This window comes from Phascolarctos cinereus, unplaced genomic scaffold (assembly GCF_003287225.1).
Source record: "Phascolarctos cinereus isolate Bilbo 61053 unplaced genomic scaffold, phaCin_HiC Scaffold_1;HRSCAF=81, whole genome shotgun sequence".
Taxonomy (NCBI): domain Eukaryota; kingdom Metazoa; phylum Chordata; class Mammalia; order Diprotodontia; family Phascolarctidae; genus Phascolarctos; species Phascolarctos cinereus.
This window is the reverse complement of record NW_027555514.1, coordinates 41,846,469-41,864,707: the sequence shown is the minus strand read 5'-3', so window position 1 is coordinate 41,864,707 and position 18,239 is coordinate 41,846,469. Positions and strand designations below refer to the sequence as shown.

Sequence of the window (18,239 nt, the reverse complement as noted above, 5' to 3'; positions counted from 1 at the left end):
GCATTGAGTTATCATGGGATCAGAGTAACTGACCACACTGGCCTTCCTGAGGATCCAGCTAAATCAGGGCTTCTTAACCTTTCAGGGTCATAGACTCTTCTGATAGTGTCCGGTGAAGCCTCTAGGCCCCTTCTCAGAATCAAGTTCTTAAATGCATCAAACATATAGAGTTACAAAGGAAACCAACGATGTTGAAAAAGAGTTACCGACATGTTTTTCTTAGGAAAACACACTTGTCAACCCTAGGCTGAGAACCCCTGACTTCAAGGATGAGTGACCCCCTTTCTCAACGATAAAGATCACAAGCCCTTCACATCTCAGGGGACAGCTTTCATGAATCATGGCTGAAAAAGACTCATCACCCTCTGGCCAGCGGCGTGATGCCCAAGAGCTCCAGCCTGGTCTCCTGATGGCAGATACGCCATCTCGCTGGTATGCCAGAGCTGATGTTACTGGCCCAACTTTCCCTAACCCCAGGTAACCCTTGAGCCCCAGAGAAGCAGTGGAGGACTTTACCGGAGGACAGCCCAAGAGTGTCCGCCATTCCCTTCAGCTTTGCTAAAATCCTGATGCTCTTCCTCCAATCTTTCCAATTCCTACATTCACGCACGTGTGTCTTCAGCAGAAACTGGGAAGTTGTTTCAGGTAAGAAATAACTTCAGATGTATTTCCAGTATAAAAACTAAAAAAACCCCAAGCCGACAGAACACAAAGGGCTGCCCAATGCGACCCTGAAGACCAGTGGAAGAGGAGGGGGAAAGGCCTGACCTCTGACTGTGGCGGCCAGGTCGCCCGTGGACATGGATGGAGAGGAGAGGAGCTCGCCCTGGGAGGTGGCTGAGCCGGAGCTGTCTGGGGAGCCGGACCCTTCCGTGTACTTCCTGAAGCAGGCCCGGCAGCAGCGCTCCTTCTTGCCGCTGCGCTTGGCCGTGACGTAATTGTTGCAGCAGTAATAACAGAAAATGCGACCACATATCCTAAAAGCGAGAAGAGATTCAGAGAGTAAGGAAGGGACCTTGCTGTCGACAGCCCAGAGCGCTGCTTAGGGAGTGCATCCCCCTCCGTTGGCTGGCTCGCCACTCACTTCTCTAACCTTACGGAAGACTGGAGGGACATCGTGGTGACCTGATAGAGAAGACACTGGGCTAACAGTGAGGAGGGGACTCTGGGTCACAGAGCCAGAAGGGAGCTTGGAGGCCTAAGGCCAAGCTCCAGCCCAGGGAGTTAAACACACTTGCTGTGGCTGCAGCTAACTGACAGAGCCAGGACCAGAACCTGAGTTTCTGACTCGACGTTTCTATTACACCACACTGCCTATAAAATAGTCGTAGATGTGTGACCTTGGAGAAGTCTGCTTAACTCTTCAGGGGTAGCTAGGTGGTGCTATAATGCACAGAGCGCTGGGCCTGGAATCAGGAAGACCCGAGTTCAAATAAGGGCTCATGCATTTACTCTGCGATCTGGAGCAAGTCACTTAACCTCCGTCTGCCTCAGTGTTCTCATCTGTGAAATGGGGATAACAATAGCCCCTACCTCCCAGGGTTGTTGTGAGGATCAAATGAGACAGTAATTGCAAAGTGCTTAGCACAATGCCTGGCACACAGTAAGTGCTACGTAGATGTGACCTAGTATTATTCAGGACTTCAATTTCAATTTTTTTTCTTTCTTAAAAAAAAAAAATCTGAACACCAATATAGCTAACTATACTTGCTTAGTAACTACTGATGTTTAAATTAACTTTAACACATCAACGATCAAAACTAGTTTTGGGGGACCCCCTCCATAAATCATCTTCAGGACTCTTGGTCCATTCATTCTTACTTGATTTTCTGCTCACTGGGCTGAAGGTAGTGTGTATTCCAGTCTTCTTTTTCTGCTTCTTTTTCACTCTGCATTATTGTCTGATTTGTTTTGTATACTCCTCATACCTGTCTGTCTTTATTGCACTAAATAAACTGCATTTAATTAATAATTTAATGGCACTAATGCTATTACATCACATTGATATACTTGATGTTACGTTCAGAGCTGAAACACGTATTTTTACAGCACTTTTAGGCCGACAAAGTGCTCTTCTCACAGCAAACAATGTGAGTGGCAGTGCAAGGACCAAGAGTCTCATTTGACCCATGAGGAAGCTGAGGTTCACCGAGGCTGAGTGATTTGCTATGGGTCAAAGAGTCAGTGAGTGGCAGAGGCAGGATCAGAACCCAGGCCTCAGGCTAGGCGTCTGGTGCCCTTCCCATTCCAGTCCTACAGACCCCGCGGCTGCTGTACGGTATTCACTGACCTGCAGTGATGCCGCCGGGTCATCCAGCTAAACTCCCTCTTACAGTCCAAGCAGTGATTCACCTCTGTGTCTCCAAGCCACCTTTCTTCTGCACTCAGTTTTTGCTGGAATTCCAGGGCATCAGATTTTTGCCAAAGAGCATCCTTGTCCCTAGTGAGGAAGCAGTTTTGTTTTAAGAGAGAGAGAAAGAAAAAAAAAAAAGAAAAAACCAAAAAAAAAAGTTAGAGTTCCTCTTGCTTCATCCTGAACACTGATCCCAAATCTTCCGTTTTCTAATTTTTCTGTTTAAGAGAAGAACATCCCACTATTCCAAGCGTTCCTCTTTAATTCCCCACAGTAACTAACAAGGTGATGTAAACCAATTACGTACTAACAAGTTCTTGTGAAATGTGTTTGGGCGAGCAGAAAGGATCCTCAGAGCCTTCTCTCCTCCCTTTGGTCTGATGTCTGTGCTCTTTCTGCCCCAGGCAACAAGGCTGCAGCACGTCCTTGATTCTAAACACAGCGTTCCTCTTACCTGTGTCACCACGTATAAGGTCACAGAATCTCAGCGCTGAAAGGGCTCTCAAAGGCCAGCTTGTCAAAACCACACCTGAACAACTAACTGACTCAGGCTGGCCACTCCAATCCAATCCAATCCGATAAACATTTAGTAGGAGACTAGCGCGTGCCAGGCACCATACTAAGCATTGCAGACACAATTAATAAAGACGGTCCCTACCCCCAAGGAGTTTATGATCTAAAGGGAGAGACAACACACAGGAGGCAGGAAGAGGAAAGGAGAAGGGAAGGGAATGACCATTTGTACAGTGCCTCCTTTACAAACAATAATAGCTAACATTTATAGAGCTCCTACTGTGGGCCAGGCACTGTGAGACAACCAGGAAGTGTCTGAGGCTACATCCGAATTGAGACCTTCCTGACTCCCGGCCTGGTGCTCTCTCCACTATACCCCCAACCTGCCTACAACTGCTGTATATAACTATTTATTTTGTACATAACTGTGCAGGTACACGTTGTATTGTGCAGCAGACTGTAAGCTATGTGAAAGCAAGGATTACTTCATTGCTGTCTTTCTATCCCCAGTAGCTAGCACATGGAGTGGCAGAGGACAGGCTGAAACTAATGATTGCCAGCTTGACTGAAAGTACTTTCAAAATGTACAATAAATTGCTAGACAAATTATGTCACATATGTTATATGTGTGCATATGCATAAGTGTATGGGTGTGTGTATGTGTGTATAATTTTTTTTTCAAAAAAGGTAACAACAGAATTTTCCTTCTTAAAGTGTAAGAAGACTTATGATAAAGAAGTCATACTAAAGAAATACTTGTTTAGAAGTTCATTAAGTCAGACCATCTGTTCATTACCAAGCATTTACAAAGGGTTTTCTACTTGCCAGGCCCTGTGCCAAGCACTGGGGACACAGAGAAAGGCAAAAGACAGCCCCTGCCCTCAAGGATCTCACAGTCTGATGGGGGAGACAATGGGCTAAGTGCTACATGCAAACAAGACACAGATCGTGAAAATAAGAGGCAATCGCAGAGGGAAAGCACTGTGGCTGGGCAGGGGGACCACAAAGCCCTCCTGCAAAGGTGGGATTCAAGGGGAGTTTTGCAGCAAGTCAGGGAAGTAAAGACACAGCATTCTGAGCACGGGGGACGGCCCTGCAGAGATGGGAAGGACCAAATTTCTCTGCTTAACAGGAACAAAGGACGTTCCAAGAACTACAAGACGGCCGACTAAGAAGCTCTCATCCTACCAGAGGGAATGTGTTTCTGCAATGAAGAGGCAGCTGGCCCTGCTGTCTTCACCTCTGATCAATATTCTGATAGACACGAGCAGGTGATAACCAAAACCTACAACACAAAGTAGAGGGACCTCGGACTTGGCAGTCAGAAATCACATCCCAAAGGCGGCTAGGTGGTGCAGTGGATAGAGCACCGGCCCTGGAGTCAGGAGGACCTGAGTTCAAAGCCGGCCTCAGACACATAACACTAACTAACTGTGCGACCCTGGGCAAGTCACTTAAGCCCAACTGCCTTAGCAAATAAACTAACAGCAGCAAGAAAAAATCACATCCCAGGGGAAAGAACAATTTCAACTCTTGGATATATTTTTCTTAATGAGAGGTTTTGCATATTGAGTCAAAAGCAATGCACACAGATATCTGCTAAATCAAATTCCTTTCTTTCATACAGCAAATTTGTTAAAACACACAGCAGAGTCTTAGGTCTGAAGTAAAAAAAAAGATCAACAGCCAATTACGGAGTCAATCACCACATATACAAACCGCTCATAATCTTGGAAGACGATATCGATAAAGTCGCCTTCCCACCTGCACATGATGCCTGGTACACTCTCTTCTGACTATGTGGACAGCTTGCCCGTTGTTTGCTGAGATTAACTTTTTCCTACAGAGTCCAATGTTTCCTTGGTTTGGAAATGCTTAGGCTGTTGGAGGAGTAACCTTAGAAACAGTACTCAGAATTCATACTTCCCTGATGGGGGGCTCATTCAACTATGTCCAAGGAAAAGATCTAACTTAGCAGTCATCTTCGGACCATCAGAGACACCAAGACCAGGGTAAAACTCTGGACTTCTGACACAGAAGCCTGTGCCAGGCCTTCTGACTTTCTTCCGGTCATTTTAAGTTTTCCTTTTCTTACTTACAGCTGCCTGCTCTCATCTCCCCTGAAGATTCTATGAATGGGACTGGGACCTGAGTGGGCCCATGACCTCGAGCAAGGGTGTCAAACTCAGAAATGTGGCCACTAAACCTACATAGGGATCCCTGAGGGCCACATACTGCCTTAGAAAACCACACATTAAAGTTATCTATGTTCTATAATAGTTTTACTTATTTTGTTAAATATTTCTCAATTTCATTTTCATCTGGTTCTACTGCACTAGGGAGTATTGCCTGGCAGGCCATGTGTGTTTGAAACCTCTGGCCTGCAGAATCCATCAAATGATCTGGAAGAGATTTTTACCTTTGTCCATACTGCAGCCAGTCGATGTCTGTAGCACTGACTTCATTTTTTGGGTAATTATCGCATCTAAAGCCTTTCTCACCTCTTATCTTTCTTGACCTCTCTACATCATCTGACACTGTTTACTCCTCTTCAGTTTATGTGACTCTGCTCTCTCTTTCAGTTTTCTTCCTACCAAACTGCTCCTCCTCGGTGTCCCTCGCTGGATCTTCACTCTCTCTGTGGATGTCCCCCAAGGCTCTATCCTAGGCCTTCTCCTCTCTCCCTACATCAGCTCCCAATTATCATCTCTATACTGATACACCCCAAATCTTTCTATCCTTCCCTCATCTTTCTCCAAGCTCCAGTCCCAAATCACAAACAACCTAGTAAACATTCCAAAATTTATGTCCTGTCATCCCAAACGGAACTCACTATCTTCCCCTACCCCTCCAGCCAGTTACTGTTCTGAACTTCCATATTACTGCCAAGGGCGCAACCATCCTGCTAGTTATCCAGACTCACAACTTCGAGGTCACACTTGACTCCTCCCTCTTTCCCATCCATCCCACTTACCCAGTGGCCACATCTTACTGTTTCTGCCACCCCAGCATTTTTCACTCTCATTTTTTCCCTCCAATCACAAAGCTACTAGTTGCGGTCCTCATCACCTCTCACCTGGCCTACGGCAATATCCTTAATTCAAGGGGCAGCTAGGTGGTGCAGTGGATAGAGCACTGGCCCTGGAGTCAGGAGGATCTGAATTCAAATCTGGCCTCAGACACTTGACATTTCCTAGTTGTGTGACCCTGGGCAAGTCACTTAACCCCAACTGCCTTGCCAAAAAAAAACCCATTCTTACTTGATCTCCCCGTGTCCATTTTCTACATGGATCTCCAGCTCATCCTCCGCCCAGCTGCCAAAGTGATTTCCCTTCAATGCAGGTCTGACCATGTCATTCCCCGGATCCACACTAACCTGATCGGCTGTCTAGCACCACGGGGATCAAAGAGAAGGTCTCCTCCCAGGCACTGAGAGCTCTTCACAGCCTGGCCCAGCTTCCTCTGTGGCCTTACGACACGTCACAACCCTCCCCTCACTCTACGTGTGGCCAGACTGGTCTTCTTGCTGCCGTTCCACATTGGAGGCACCCTACCTTCTGTTTTAGTGCACAGGCTTTGCCTGGAGCGCACCATCCCCTCCCCTCCCCTCCCCCCACTTCTCATTTCCTTGAGGACTGTGCTCAAACACCACCTTCTACAAGGGCCTTTTCTGACTCCCTACCACCCTCAGACGCTAGAGTAATCTCCCTAAAAAGGGCGCAAAAAACCTGCCTTGTATCTATCGTGTATATAAGCACCCACAGAAGTACATGCTTGCCTCCCCTGACAGAATGCAAGCTTCTTGAGGGCAGGCACCATTTCACATTTGCCTTTGTACCTCTGGGTGTCTCGCACAATGCCTGGCACCTAGCAGAGGCTGAATAAATGCTTGTTGAGTTACTGACTAGATCTTGCAAGAAGAGAGAAACTACAGGAAAAGAAAAGTGGCAAGACAGAAAATCTTCCTTAAGTTAGTAAAATGGTTTTCATTCTTAAGACAATTATCAAAAAAAATTATATTTTAACTTTCTCTAATTGAGAAGGTTTTTTTTTAATTACTATCATGATATATTTTTTAAAAACACAATCCTAGGAAGATTGAACTTACCCATAAGTGCTATTCATGGGGGTGAGTTCCCATATTACTCTGCACAGGGATGCATGAAAGATATGATTAATTTTACTTGACTCAGTATGCTAAGTTATTTGATTTAGCATGACTACATAAATCATTCTTAGCAACAACTCTATAAAAGGTAGTTGAAATTTGAGGCATACATTCCATTGATGAAATAAGGTTGAGATCCACATTTATTTTATTTAATTAAAAGAAGAATTCTATTTAAAGCTTCTAGTAACTCCTTGCAAACCATGACACCTACTTGAGAAGTTCTATTAGCCGTTCTTCAAGGTATTTCTTGGTTTTGTTCAGATCATCCAAATTGGCCAGCATCTGCTGTTCATTTGTCTCTCGATCTGCCATCTCCCGGTTGAGCTTGTCCCAGTGTTCCTGGACCTTTGCATCTGATTTTTCGAGTTCCTTTTGCATCCTAAAAGAGGAATTTAAAGATTCTTTGAAATCAGTTCTCACTCCTACAGCCTCACACTAACCGCTTCTAGCACATTATACAAGGTCTGGGGAAGCCAGGGCTCCCTGCAACCACTGTGGTGGCCCTTCCCTTCCAATGAGAATGTTTGACTTTTTTATGAATGCGGTGATGCTCTCAGTGCTGTCTCGGCTAGTGGTTTTATGCCTTCGTTCACTGGCCTTTTGTAGCCTCACATCTTGGCCAGTTCCTTTCTGGAATTATTACGTGTAAAACTATCAGCTGCAGAGGAAATTCTGGGAGACCAAGTCTTGCTCGATACTATGGGATTAAGGTCCAGCTCTGCTAGAATCTCCTTCAGAACAGCATGCTGTGATAGGCCTGTACTATGCCATTTTCCTTACTCTATAATTTAACTCTCTATAACTACCTGAACTCCATCTTTCTCCAAGGTAAAGAGTTCTCCAAACGGGTCCATAAAAGCACACTGCTCTACAAGGCATTCCCAACAAACCTCAGTCTTATTTCACGCTGCCTCCCTCCTTGTATTTATATATCCAGCCAGACTGCACTGGCTAACCCCATCCCTGCCTTTGCTCACGCCATTCCCTAATTCCTCGAATATCTCCTTCTCTCCTAACATCACCTGTTCAATACTTATTCCTCTTGGAAAGCCCAACTCAAATGCCCCTTCATCTACGACACCTTCTTGAGCAAACCTCTAGTCAGCAATGATGGCCCCTTTCCAATGATCTAAAGTGTTTCACCCCTCTCTTATGTACTTACCACGTATTGTTTTGCATTAACACAGTTATTTGTGTACATGTCACATCTCTCCCTCACACATACACCCCAGTCCATCAGAGCAGGAATTATGTGTATCTAAAATTTGTGTCTTCCCCAGCACCTAACTGCTATGTATGCAGTTGTAGCTTCATAAGCGTTCACTGAATAACTTAATTTTTATCAGCCAAAGAGAAAGCAAGTCCTTAACGGGGTCTATATATCATTGCAGATTTATAATATTTAAAAACTGAGCAGAGGAAAATGTTTAAGCTTTGGTCACTATATACCCCAAAATGTAGACTTCCAGGGTCTCCTGTGGTGATAGGCCCAGGTAAAGGAGGTTTGGAACAGGGTTAGAGGAGAATTAAGACATTCGCATTTTCTCAGGAAAACATGATTTCCTTTTTGTGTCAAATTGAGTTGAAATACGAAAATACACATTGTTAAGCCTTTTTTAATTAGATATTTTATACGGCCCTAAAGTTTAAAGCTTGGTACAGTCTTTGAACTTACTGGGTACAAGTCAGGAACTGTGAGTTCTATCAAAGCACAAAAGATGCTGGGACCAAGGGAAGGCCTTGGGCTCTCCCCCTTCCCCCCCCATGTAAAATTTAAAGGGCACACATTTCAGGGCTAAAGCACACTCAATGAAAGGAATGAAGAGCACGATCTGCATGACTGCTAGAGCCCTTGGAGGCTAGCGTCCAAAGTCAAAGTTGGCTTTCCTCCAGGCTGATGGCTAACCTTTGACAACACCACACTTAACACTGTGGTGTGACATTTCACACAGGAAATAACAAAGGGGGCAGAGAGATACACGGCTTCAGTGTGAAAATGTAAACATCCCCCCAAGCTCTTATTCCCTTCTAACTGGGGCTAAGCACCCAGGTCACTCCACTGAGCATCCTGAAGCATCCTCTTTCCCAGATAAGAAGACTCCCTTAGAACAAACCACAATGGACTGTAACACTCCTTAGCCTGATGGGATGGTAAGTTTTCAGTAGTTACTGCAGCAGGCAAGCTGGGCCTGGCGCGTTGTGGAAAGGCACTGGTAACAAATGTGAAACCCAGCGCTTCCTGACTTCCTGGTTCTTATACCCAAAAAGTTTCCCCTAGTGAAGACCAGAAGTCCTTTGTTTTCTGTTCTTTTCTTCACCTGCACCCTCTCTTCTCTGACAGCACTACAGAGCCAAGGGAGAGGGAGAGCTATAGAAACAACCTTTCCAAGCTGGCATTCAAGGCTGCGACTTCCTCTTCCTTCGCCATGACTGCAGCTTGGTACTTGGCCAGCTGTTCTGTTGAGCGCTCCAATTCCTTTCCCAACCCTGCTTCCATGGCCTAACAAACGAGATCAAGAAACAACCAACAGAATCATCCAGAGGAGAAAGCACAATTTTCATAGAGAACACAAATGAACCGCCTGCTGTGTCCCAGTTAAAAAGGAGATGAAAGAAACCAGAATGGGAGGTGTGATGATGACAGAGAGATGAGAAAGAGGTGGACAAGAGGGGCTGACGCAAGGGTGAAAGAGAACAGGCTGGAAAACACAGGCCATGGACAGCCAGCATCCAGCCACATCCACTTTTCGACATACAGATGACTTGAAAGACAAAGCAATGAGTTTCAAACTGATAAATGAAAATTTCACAGTGAGACTCAATAACCAGACTTGCAAAAACCAAACTAAACAACTTCTTCATCACAAACACAGTGAGGATTTGTGAGAAGGGGTGATGCCACAAGGAAAGTAGACAAATAGCTCCAGGCTATGTTTGCCTGATCTGGTGCATGGCCACGAAGGCCAGCCACTTCACCACTCCCAGACCCCACTGGTCCCAGGGTCACTTTTCATGAGGTTCCTTCTGTGCTCTCTGGGAGAGAAGCCCAGGCCTACCTTCAGCTTTGCAGTCTCCTCTTCAGCTGCCCTTAGCTGCCCGTCTTTTTCTTCCAGTTGACCCTTTAGATTCTTACATTCTTCACTCACTGCCTGGTATGGGCGAGATAGGGAATATTGAAGGGCAGACACAGCTGAAAGGTCCTAGCCTCTGGTACAACAGATCCTTTCCTTTGTCCAAGTTTGCTGCTTCTAGGGAGTGGCCACCTCAGAAAACCACCTCCTGTGTCACCCAAGGCCATCAGGCAATGGAATCCTATAGGCATGGTGATCACACTAGCCTTGACCTTTAACTATAATGCTTAGTGCTGCAGATTTTGGCCCTGGATTCCAAGGACAAGGTTCTATTTTCTTTAACAAGTCAAAAATGTAAAAGAAATGTAAGGTGTGCTTATCACCCTAAGTTAGGACACATATAATGGAGAGGCAGGTGGGCAGCTGCCAAACTGGAGTAGGGCTAGCATCTGACCCACTGATATCTCATAAACACCAATATAAACAAATTTGAGTTAGCAAACCTCCTATTTGTCTTGTCACATACCTAATTTTTAACTCCAGGATTTTAATTCTGTAGACAGTTAGGTATACAGCAGCTGCAGACCTCTCCAATCCTAAAGTTTTTATTAAAACGAGTCAAGACATTTTCCAGAAACCATAACCATAACCTGGTGGAAAAGAACATCTAGTTCTAGGGGCCTTCAGGTGAATCAATCAAGACAGACACCAAGGGCTATCTTTAGATACCTGGACATGCCATCTTAATGGCACAGTGGATAGAGTGCTGGGCCTGGAGTCCGGAAGATCCGAGTTCAAATTTGGCCTCAGACACTTACTAGTTGTGTGATCCTGCTAGAGTCACTTAACCCAATTTTGTGTTTAGACTTTGTGGAGAACAAGATTTGGGTAGAGATGGATTTCCCTAGTAACATGAAATATTTGGTTGTGATTAGACATTTGAGAAGGACAGACGGGCTTCATCTGGGGTGTCAGATGCCTCTTAAACCCAAAGAGGCAAAAGGGACACACGAGCCCATGGGTTTACCAGAAGCAACAGCAGCTCCCGGCCACAAGTCACAGGAACCTTAATTCTGGGATGATATCTGCTCATTACCTTGAGCTTGGCTTGGCAGTTCATGATCTCTGTGCTCATCTGGAATTTCACTGTGGAGAGCTCTTCTTGACCAGCCTCCCGCAAACTCTGGGCTTGCTTCTCGGCCAGGCTCAGCTGGCTTTGCAGGCTGGGCAGAGCGTGGGCACTCTCCTGGGCCACCTTCAGTTTCTCCTGCAGGCTCTCCCTTTCCTTCCTGAGCCCTTCCAACTCCCGCTGGAGGCCCTCACGTTCCCTGGAAGCCCTCTCTTCAGCCTCCCCGAGCTTCTGAGAGGCCTGGGCAAGCTTCTCTTCGACCCGCGCCTTCTCTGCCGTCAGGGCACAGACCTGAATGCCGAGTTCGGCCATGTCTGTGTTGGCCCGGTGGAGCTGCTCCTGGACCTCGGCGTGTTCCAGCTGGGCCAGCTCGGCATCCTGTCTGGCCCGGGACAACTCTTCGCGGAGCTGACTCTCCTGCTCAGCCCTCTGTCGGGCTTCCCCAGCCTTCTCCTCCTTCAGCACATGTTCCCTCTCAGTGCACTGGAGCAGCTCTTGAACGTGAGTCCTGTTGAGGCCCTCATTCTGCTCCTTCAGCTGCTGGACCAGGCTTCTGTGCTCCTCCAGGAGGGTCTCCACCACCTCCAGCCGGCTCTGGGCCTTCTCCTGGCCCTCCACGGCCCTCTGCAGCTTGGTTCGGAGCTCAACCACCTCTGCCTGCAACCTCCTGGCCTCATCCTGGTGGATCTCCAGCTGCTTCTGTGTCAGCACCAGATGGGAGGCCAGCTCTTGGGTGCCTTTCTCCCGGTCCACACTTTGCTCCAGCTGGGCTTTTTTCTCCATCATTCCCTTTTCTAGGCTGAGGCCCTCAATCAGCTGGGTCTGATGCTGGCACGTGCTCCTCAGGCCCTTCATCTCCTCCTCGTGGGCCTCGACTTGCCTCTGATACCTCTCCACCTCTGCCCGCAGCTGCTGGCACTCGGCATCCTTGCTCTGGATGGCCGCCTCCTTCTCAGCCACCTGGGCCTTCATGGTCTCCTTGGCCTTCTTCACAGCGAGGAGGCTCTTCTCCATTTGGTCACCAATATGGCGGATGCTGGCCTGCTCTGCTTCCAGGGAAGCCAGGGAGCCCTTGATGGCTGCCTCGCGCTGCCTCAGGTCTTCGTAATCCACCTGCAGGGCCTTGAGCTTGTCCTCGAGGATCTGGTTTCTGTGGAGGGCATTCTGAAGCTCCTCATCCCGCTCCCTGTTTCCTGCCTGGAGCTCCTTCTCCTTCTCACTGATGGACGCCTGGGCCTCGCTGCTCTGTCCCTGGGGCAGGGCCGCTCCCAATTCCAAGGAGGCTTTGGCCTCCTGGGGCCCCTTCTGCTGCTCTCCCGGTTTCTGCTGGGCCTGAAGCAGGAGGGAGTCCCCCGAGCTCAGCTCCTTGCTCTTCTCCCCGGCAGCACCAAGCTCCTGGCTCTGCTGCCCAGTGACATATTCCAGCTCCCCCACCTTCTGGTGGAGACGGTCCCGGTCGCCAAGCAGCTGCTTCCGCTGCTCCTCCAGATCGCTCACGCGCTGGTTTGCCTGGGACAACTGGACTTCCAGGAGCTGGAGCTGCTTGGTGAGGGATTTGGTCTCGTCCCCATGAAGCCTCTCTTCCTTTTTTAACTCTTCCAATTCCTTTTCAAGAGACCTTGAGCGTGCCAGGGATTCTCTGAGCTGGAGCTGGAGGTCAGTCACCTCCTTCCCTTTCGATGACAGTTCTTCCCGTAAAGGCTCCATCTCCTTGACTAAGCCCTCCAGGTCACTGAGCAGCTTCCTGTTTTCTTCTCGCGAGCTAGTGGCCAAAATGCTGAACTTGGACTCAAGCTCTCCATGGGCCTCCTCTTTCTGTTTTAACTCCTTGGTCAGCCTCTCCAGCTCCACCACTTGCTTTTCCACTAGATCCTGGAGGTCCTGGGAGAAGCTGACTTGATCGGATGCCTGCCGGCCCCTCATGTCCATCACTGTGTCTCCTTCTGCCACCGTGTCCAGGTTCCTCTGCTCAGCTGTGGCCAGCTTGGCCTGGAGGTCAGCAATGCACTGGTCTTTCATGGTGATGGCGGCCCAGGCCGTCTCCACCTGCTGCACCAGGGGCTGTAATTTTGACTCCAGATGTTGCAGGGTTGAATGGTATTCCCTTTTATTTTCAGCTGTGCCCAGCTCCAACATCTTCAGACACTTCTGTAGCTCCTGCAGGGTGCTCTGAGTTGACTGGGAGATGAGACACTCCTTCTGGAGCTCGGCCACCCTTTCGATCAGCCGGGCGTTCTCCTCTGTCAGGCCTCTTCCCGTCTCCTGCTCTGCTGGGAGGCTCACGGCCTTCCTCAGCTCCTGGTTCTCCCTCTCCAACTGCTGCAGGCGATCCTGAAGCTCCTTTTCTCTTATCTCTAAATGGTCTAGCTCTACACGCATTTCATCAAACCCTTCCAGGGCCTCTGCGTTCATGGAGCTGTTCACATCAAAGCTGGAAGCCAAGTCTTGAGTCTGGAGAAACAAAAGCCGAATATATATGCAAACATTAGTACGTCTTCAGGGAGGACCAAGCAGCTAACTGCGGAAGTGAAAAGCAGGGGGCATTATATGGTGAAAGATGACCACCGGAGACAGCAAGATGGCACAGTGGATAGAACCCTGGCCCTGGAGTCAGGAAGACTTGAGTTCAAACTGACCTCAGATACTTACTAGCTGTGTGACCCTGGACAAGTCACTTACCTTTCCTCAATCTTAGTTTCCTCAGCTGTAAAATCAGTATAATAACAGCACCTACCTCACAGCATCATTGTAAGGATCAAAGGAGTTTAAATATGTAATGTGCTTTGCAAATGTTAAGGCACTAAAGTAACAAATTCTACCTATTACTAACATTACTACCTCATTCGAAAAATTTATTCTTTACTAAAATAATTCTCCTACCAGCCCTGTCTACATTTGAAGCTGGGGAAACAGAAGCACAGATCACAGACATGAAGCAATATCCTCAGAAACATCCAGTGACTCAGAACCAGAGACTCTGACGCCTGTTACCTCTGTGTGGCTCACCTGTCCCCTACTGAATCCCCGAGGGTTTAGTTTCTGCTTCCTCCCTAAGCCCTGACATAAGAGACTGTGCCCAGCACAACACAGGGAGCAAACTCATTAAAGAAACTTCCCCTTTAGGCTCCTAAACTGCATGCGATCCTCTTTCATAAACAAAGGAACTTTACAGAATTGTGTTCCCCTCTAACATCTTACTAATAACTCCTGAAAAGATTTTAAAAACTGTTCCTCCTTTCTTGGCAAAGATACTGGAGTGGTCTGCCATTTCCTTCTCTGGATCATTTTACAGATAAGGAAACTGAGGCAAACAGGGTGAAATGACTTGCCCAGGGTCACACAGCTAGGAATCGTCTGAGGTCAGATCTGAACTCAGGTCCTCCTGACTCCAGGGCCAGTGCTCTCTCCCACTGCATTTTATGCTTAATAGTGATCTTTCACCATTAGCCAATTTCAGTATAATTTCCCATACTCTCATATGTTACTGTACTTAAGTTGTGTCTTCTGTCGTTATAACACATGTAGATTTCTAGACACTCAAAGAAGTAGCAGAGACAAATACGCTTCATTTTGTTTGTTTTGATTATAAAATGGGTCTCTGCACTGTGCTTCAAAAACCTTTGAAGAAAGATTCAGAAGCTCCTACAATGGAAGCTCTTCAGCTCCTTAGTGCCTCTCGGGCCTCAGATCATGATTCCTTTCTAAGATCATCAAGTCAAGCTAATAAGCACTTATTAAGTGCCTACTGTATACTGGGCACTGTGCCACGCGGAAGAGCCCATCTGCATGCCTCCAATTAAATGAATAGGGAAAGGGCAGGCTCCTGTGCAATTACCTGCAGATAGCTGCTCACCAGACTGCTCATACTTGAACTCCGACTTGGGGGTTTCCACAAGTACGCTGAAGGTCCAAGGGAGGCCAGAGTCCTCCTGCAAAGCACAAGAAAGACACCGTTACCTAAACAGGAAGCCCCAAAGATCTTTCCCTCAAGCGTCTTACTGAGCTTCATCTCTACATGGCCATCTCTCTGCTTCATGGATCCCCATGGATGAATTATACTTATCAAGGCACACGTGATATTCACAAAGCAGGATGGAGGCCCCCGGGGGGCAGGGGCCGTTTGATTTTTGTCTCTGTATTCCTGGCATATAGCTCAGTGGCTTGAACACAGCCTCTCATCTGGTCAAAGTGTGACAAACCAAACTGAACTGAATGTTACCAAGGCAGATGCTGAATGTAATCAGGCAAAAAAACGCTTCCTGCCTCAAAGAGCATTCCAGTTAGCCCGCAGCCAAAAGTCACGGGGAAAGGGGGCGAAGACATTTCACAAAGTGCGCTGTCCTTGTTTTGGGATGGTTCTGCTATCACTAAAACAATCAATTTCCATTTCAGGAAAAACCTACGTGATAAATTCTGCACACAGTTTTCAGAGCTCCCTCGCTTTTCTGGGTTTCCTTCTAGGTTTTTTTTGTTCTCTGCTGCGCACTTTAAAATCTTTTTCCCTCCCACCACTGCCCTAGAGATGGATACAATTAAACACGAATATACAAACATATACATACGATCTATAAACACACACATACATATACACATAGACATAAGTGCAAGGCCATACTATGCACATTCTATTTGTCAGTTTTCTCTGGAGATGGACAGCATCTTCCTTCATAGGTCTGTCCTCCTACATTTTCCTAAACCAACCAACTCATCATTTCTCATATCACAATAGCATTCCGTCACAATCATATACACACAGCTTGTTTAGCCACCCCCCAATTGAAGGGCATCTATCATTTGAGCCAATCTGACAGGTGTGAGGCATTGCCTCAGAGTTGTTTTAATTGGCATTTCTCTCATCAAAAATGATGTAGAGCATTTTTTCATATGATTATATAGTGTTTTGGTTTCTTCACTGAAAAACTGCCTGTTCATATCCCTTGACCATTTATCAACTGTGGTATGACCTATATTCTTATAAATTTGACAGTTCTTTACATAATTGAGAAATGAGACCTAAACAATATTGAACAATAATGGTGACATAGTGTAGTTTCCCTATTATTCTCTTTTAATTAAATCTATTTTAGCTTTAGCTTTGTCCAGGATCATGATTACTACTCTTGCTTTTTTTATCTACTCCATATCTCTCATTTTTATTGTTTCCTGAAAGTGACATATGGTTGAATTCAAATGTTTAATCCATTCTGCTATCCATTTCTGTTTTATGGGTGAATTCATCCCATACACATTCAAAGTTATAATTACTTGCTGTATATTTCCCTCCATCCTATTTTTCCTCACTATCCTTCTTACCCCATTTGCCCCACCCCTCCTCACTCCTTTAATTTACTTCTACTGGCTACCTTGCCCTCCTATTCCTGTTCCTTAATCTACCGACCCCTCTGAGAGTCCCTCCCTTATCCTCTCCCCCCATCCTCCACCTTAATTTATTTATCTAAAAGTTTCCCCTTTATTGCCTCCTCCTCCTATTTCTTACTCTACGCACCCTTCTAAAATTCCCTCCCTTATCCTATCCCCTCACCCTCTTATTTCTTTCTAAATTTAGAAGACTTTTGTACCTTTCTAGATATATATGTTGTCTCCTCTTTAACCCATTCCCAATGAAAGTAAGGTTCCAGCACTACCCACCCTCCCCTGCTAGCTTCTTCTGTATCAATTTTTCCTTTCATGCCTCCTTTGTATGAGATAATTACCTCTTTTATCTCTCCCTATATGGCTTTATTTTTTAGAATCACTCCATCATACACAGCTCAGCCCAAGCCTTTCTTTCAGACTACCCAAACAATGACAGTCATAAAAGTATTAATAATATTTTCACATATAAGAAATAAACAGTTTGACCTTACTGAGTCCCCTATAATTGGTCTTTAATGTTTACCTTATATTTCTCCTGGATCTTCTATGTCAAATTTTCCATTAAGTTCTGCTCTTTTCGTCACAAATATGTGAAAATCTTTCAATTTGTTAAATGTTCATTTTTTTTCCATTCAGGATTATACCTAACTGTGTTGGGTAAGTTATCCTTGGTCATAACCCCAGCTCTTCTGCTCTACAAAATATATATTCCAAGACCTACGGTCCTTCCACATAGTAGCTGCTAGGTCTTAGGTAATGCTGATTACAGCTCCACAATATTTAATTCTTTTTTCTTGTTGCTCCCAATATTTTCTCCTTAATCTGGGAGCTTTGAAACTTGCTTATGACATTACTTTAATTTTCCCCCTGGGATCTCTTTCACGTGATGGGTGGATTTTTTTTATTTCTGCTTTACCTTATTGTTCTAGAACTTTAGGGTAATTTTCCATAATAATTTCTTGTAATACTGTATCAAGATGTCCAACTATTCCTATATTGTCTCTCCTCAATCTATTCTCCAGATCAGTTATCTTTTTGACAAGATGTTTCACTTTCTCTTCTATTTTTCATTCTTTTGATTTTGTTTTATTATTTCTTGGTGTCTTATAATGTCATTAGCTTTCCCTTGCCCAATTCTAGTTTTCAAGGAACTATTTTCTTTCTTAAGTTTTTGATTCTCTTTTTCCAGTGGGTTGACTTTCTTTTCATAATTTTCTTGATTTTCTTGGACTGCTCTTTTTTTTTCTTTCTAATTTTTCCTCAATCTCTCTTAACTGGCTTTTAAAGCCCTTTTTGAGTTCTTTCAAGAACTCTTTTTGGGCTTGGGACCATTTAACATTTCTCACTGAAAAAGGAGTGGCTTCTTTGGCTCCACTATCTTCCTCTGAATATGAACCCAGATCTTCCCTATCCCCATAGTAGTTATCTATGGTTGGGTTCTTTATCCTTGGCTTACTCATTTTTATTTCTAGCAGCTTATTATTATTATCAAATTCTAGTCCCAAGGTGTGGGGAATGATGCCCCGGGCTTTTCTGTTATTTTCTAAGCTCTGTCCCGGGCCCAACCTTGGGCTCTCCTCTCTACCCCTAAGCCACAGCTAGGGCCCCCAGCCACGCTGTCCCATA

General features: G+C 45.9%; 1 protein-coding gene across 5 annotated transcripts in view; it reads right to left on the bottom strand.

Moving 5' to 3' along the window:
• Positions 1–18,239, bottom strand: part of FYCO1 (FYVE and coiled-coil domain autophagy adaptor 1) — a 110,897-nt gene that overhangs the window by 53,300 nt on the left and 39,358 nt on the right. For all 5 annotated transcript variants that reach the window (XM_078151646.1, XM_020987320.2, XM_020987317.1 and 2 more), the window contains exons 7-13: positions 15,073–15,166; positions 11,205–13,688; positions 10,094–10,186; positions 9,419–9,537; positions 7,249–7,416; positions 2,291–2,440; positions 769–977 (exon numbers count right to left, since the gene is read on the bottom strand). In XM_078151646.1, the coding sequence (XP_078007772.1) occupies positions 769–977; positions 2,291–2,440; positions 7,249–7,416; positions 9,419–9,537; positions 10,094–10,186; positions 11,205–13,688; positions 15,073–15,166 (3,317 nt within the window). The remainder of the gene's footprint in view (positions 1–768; positions 978–2,290; positions 2,441–7,248; positions 7,417–9,418; positions 9,538–10,093; positions 10,187–11,204; positions 13,689–15,072; positions 15,167–18,239) is intronic.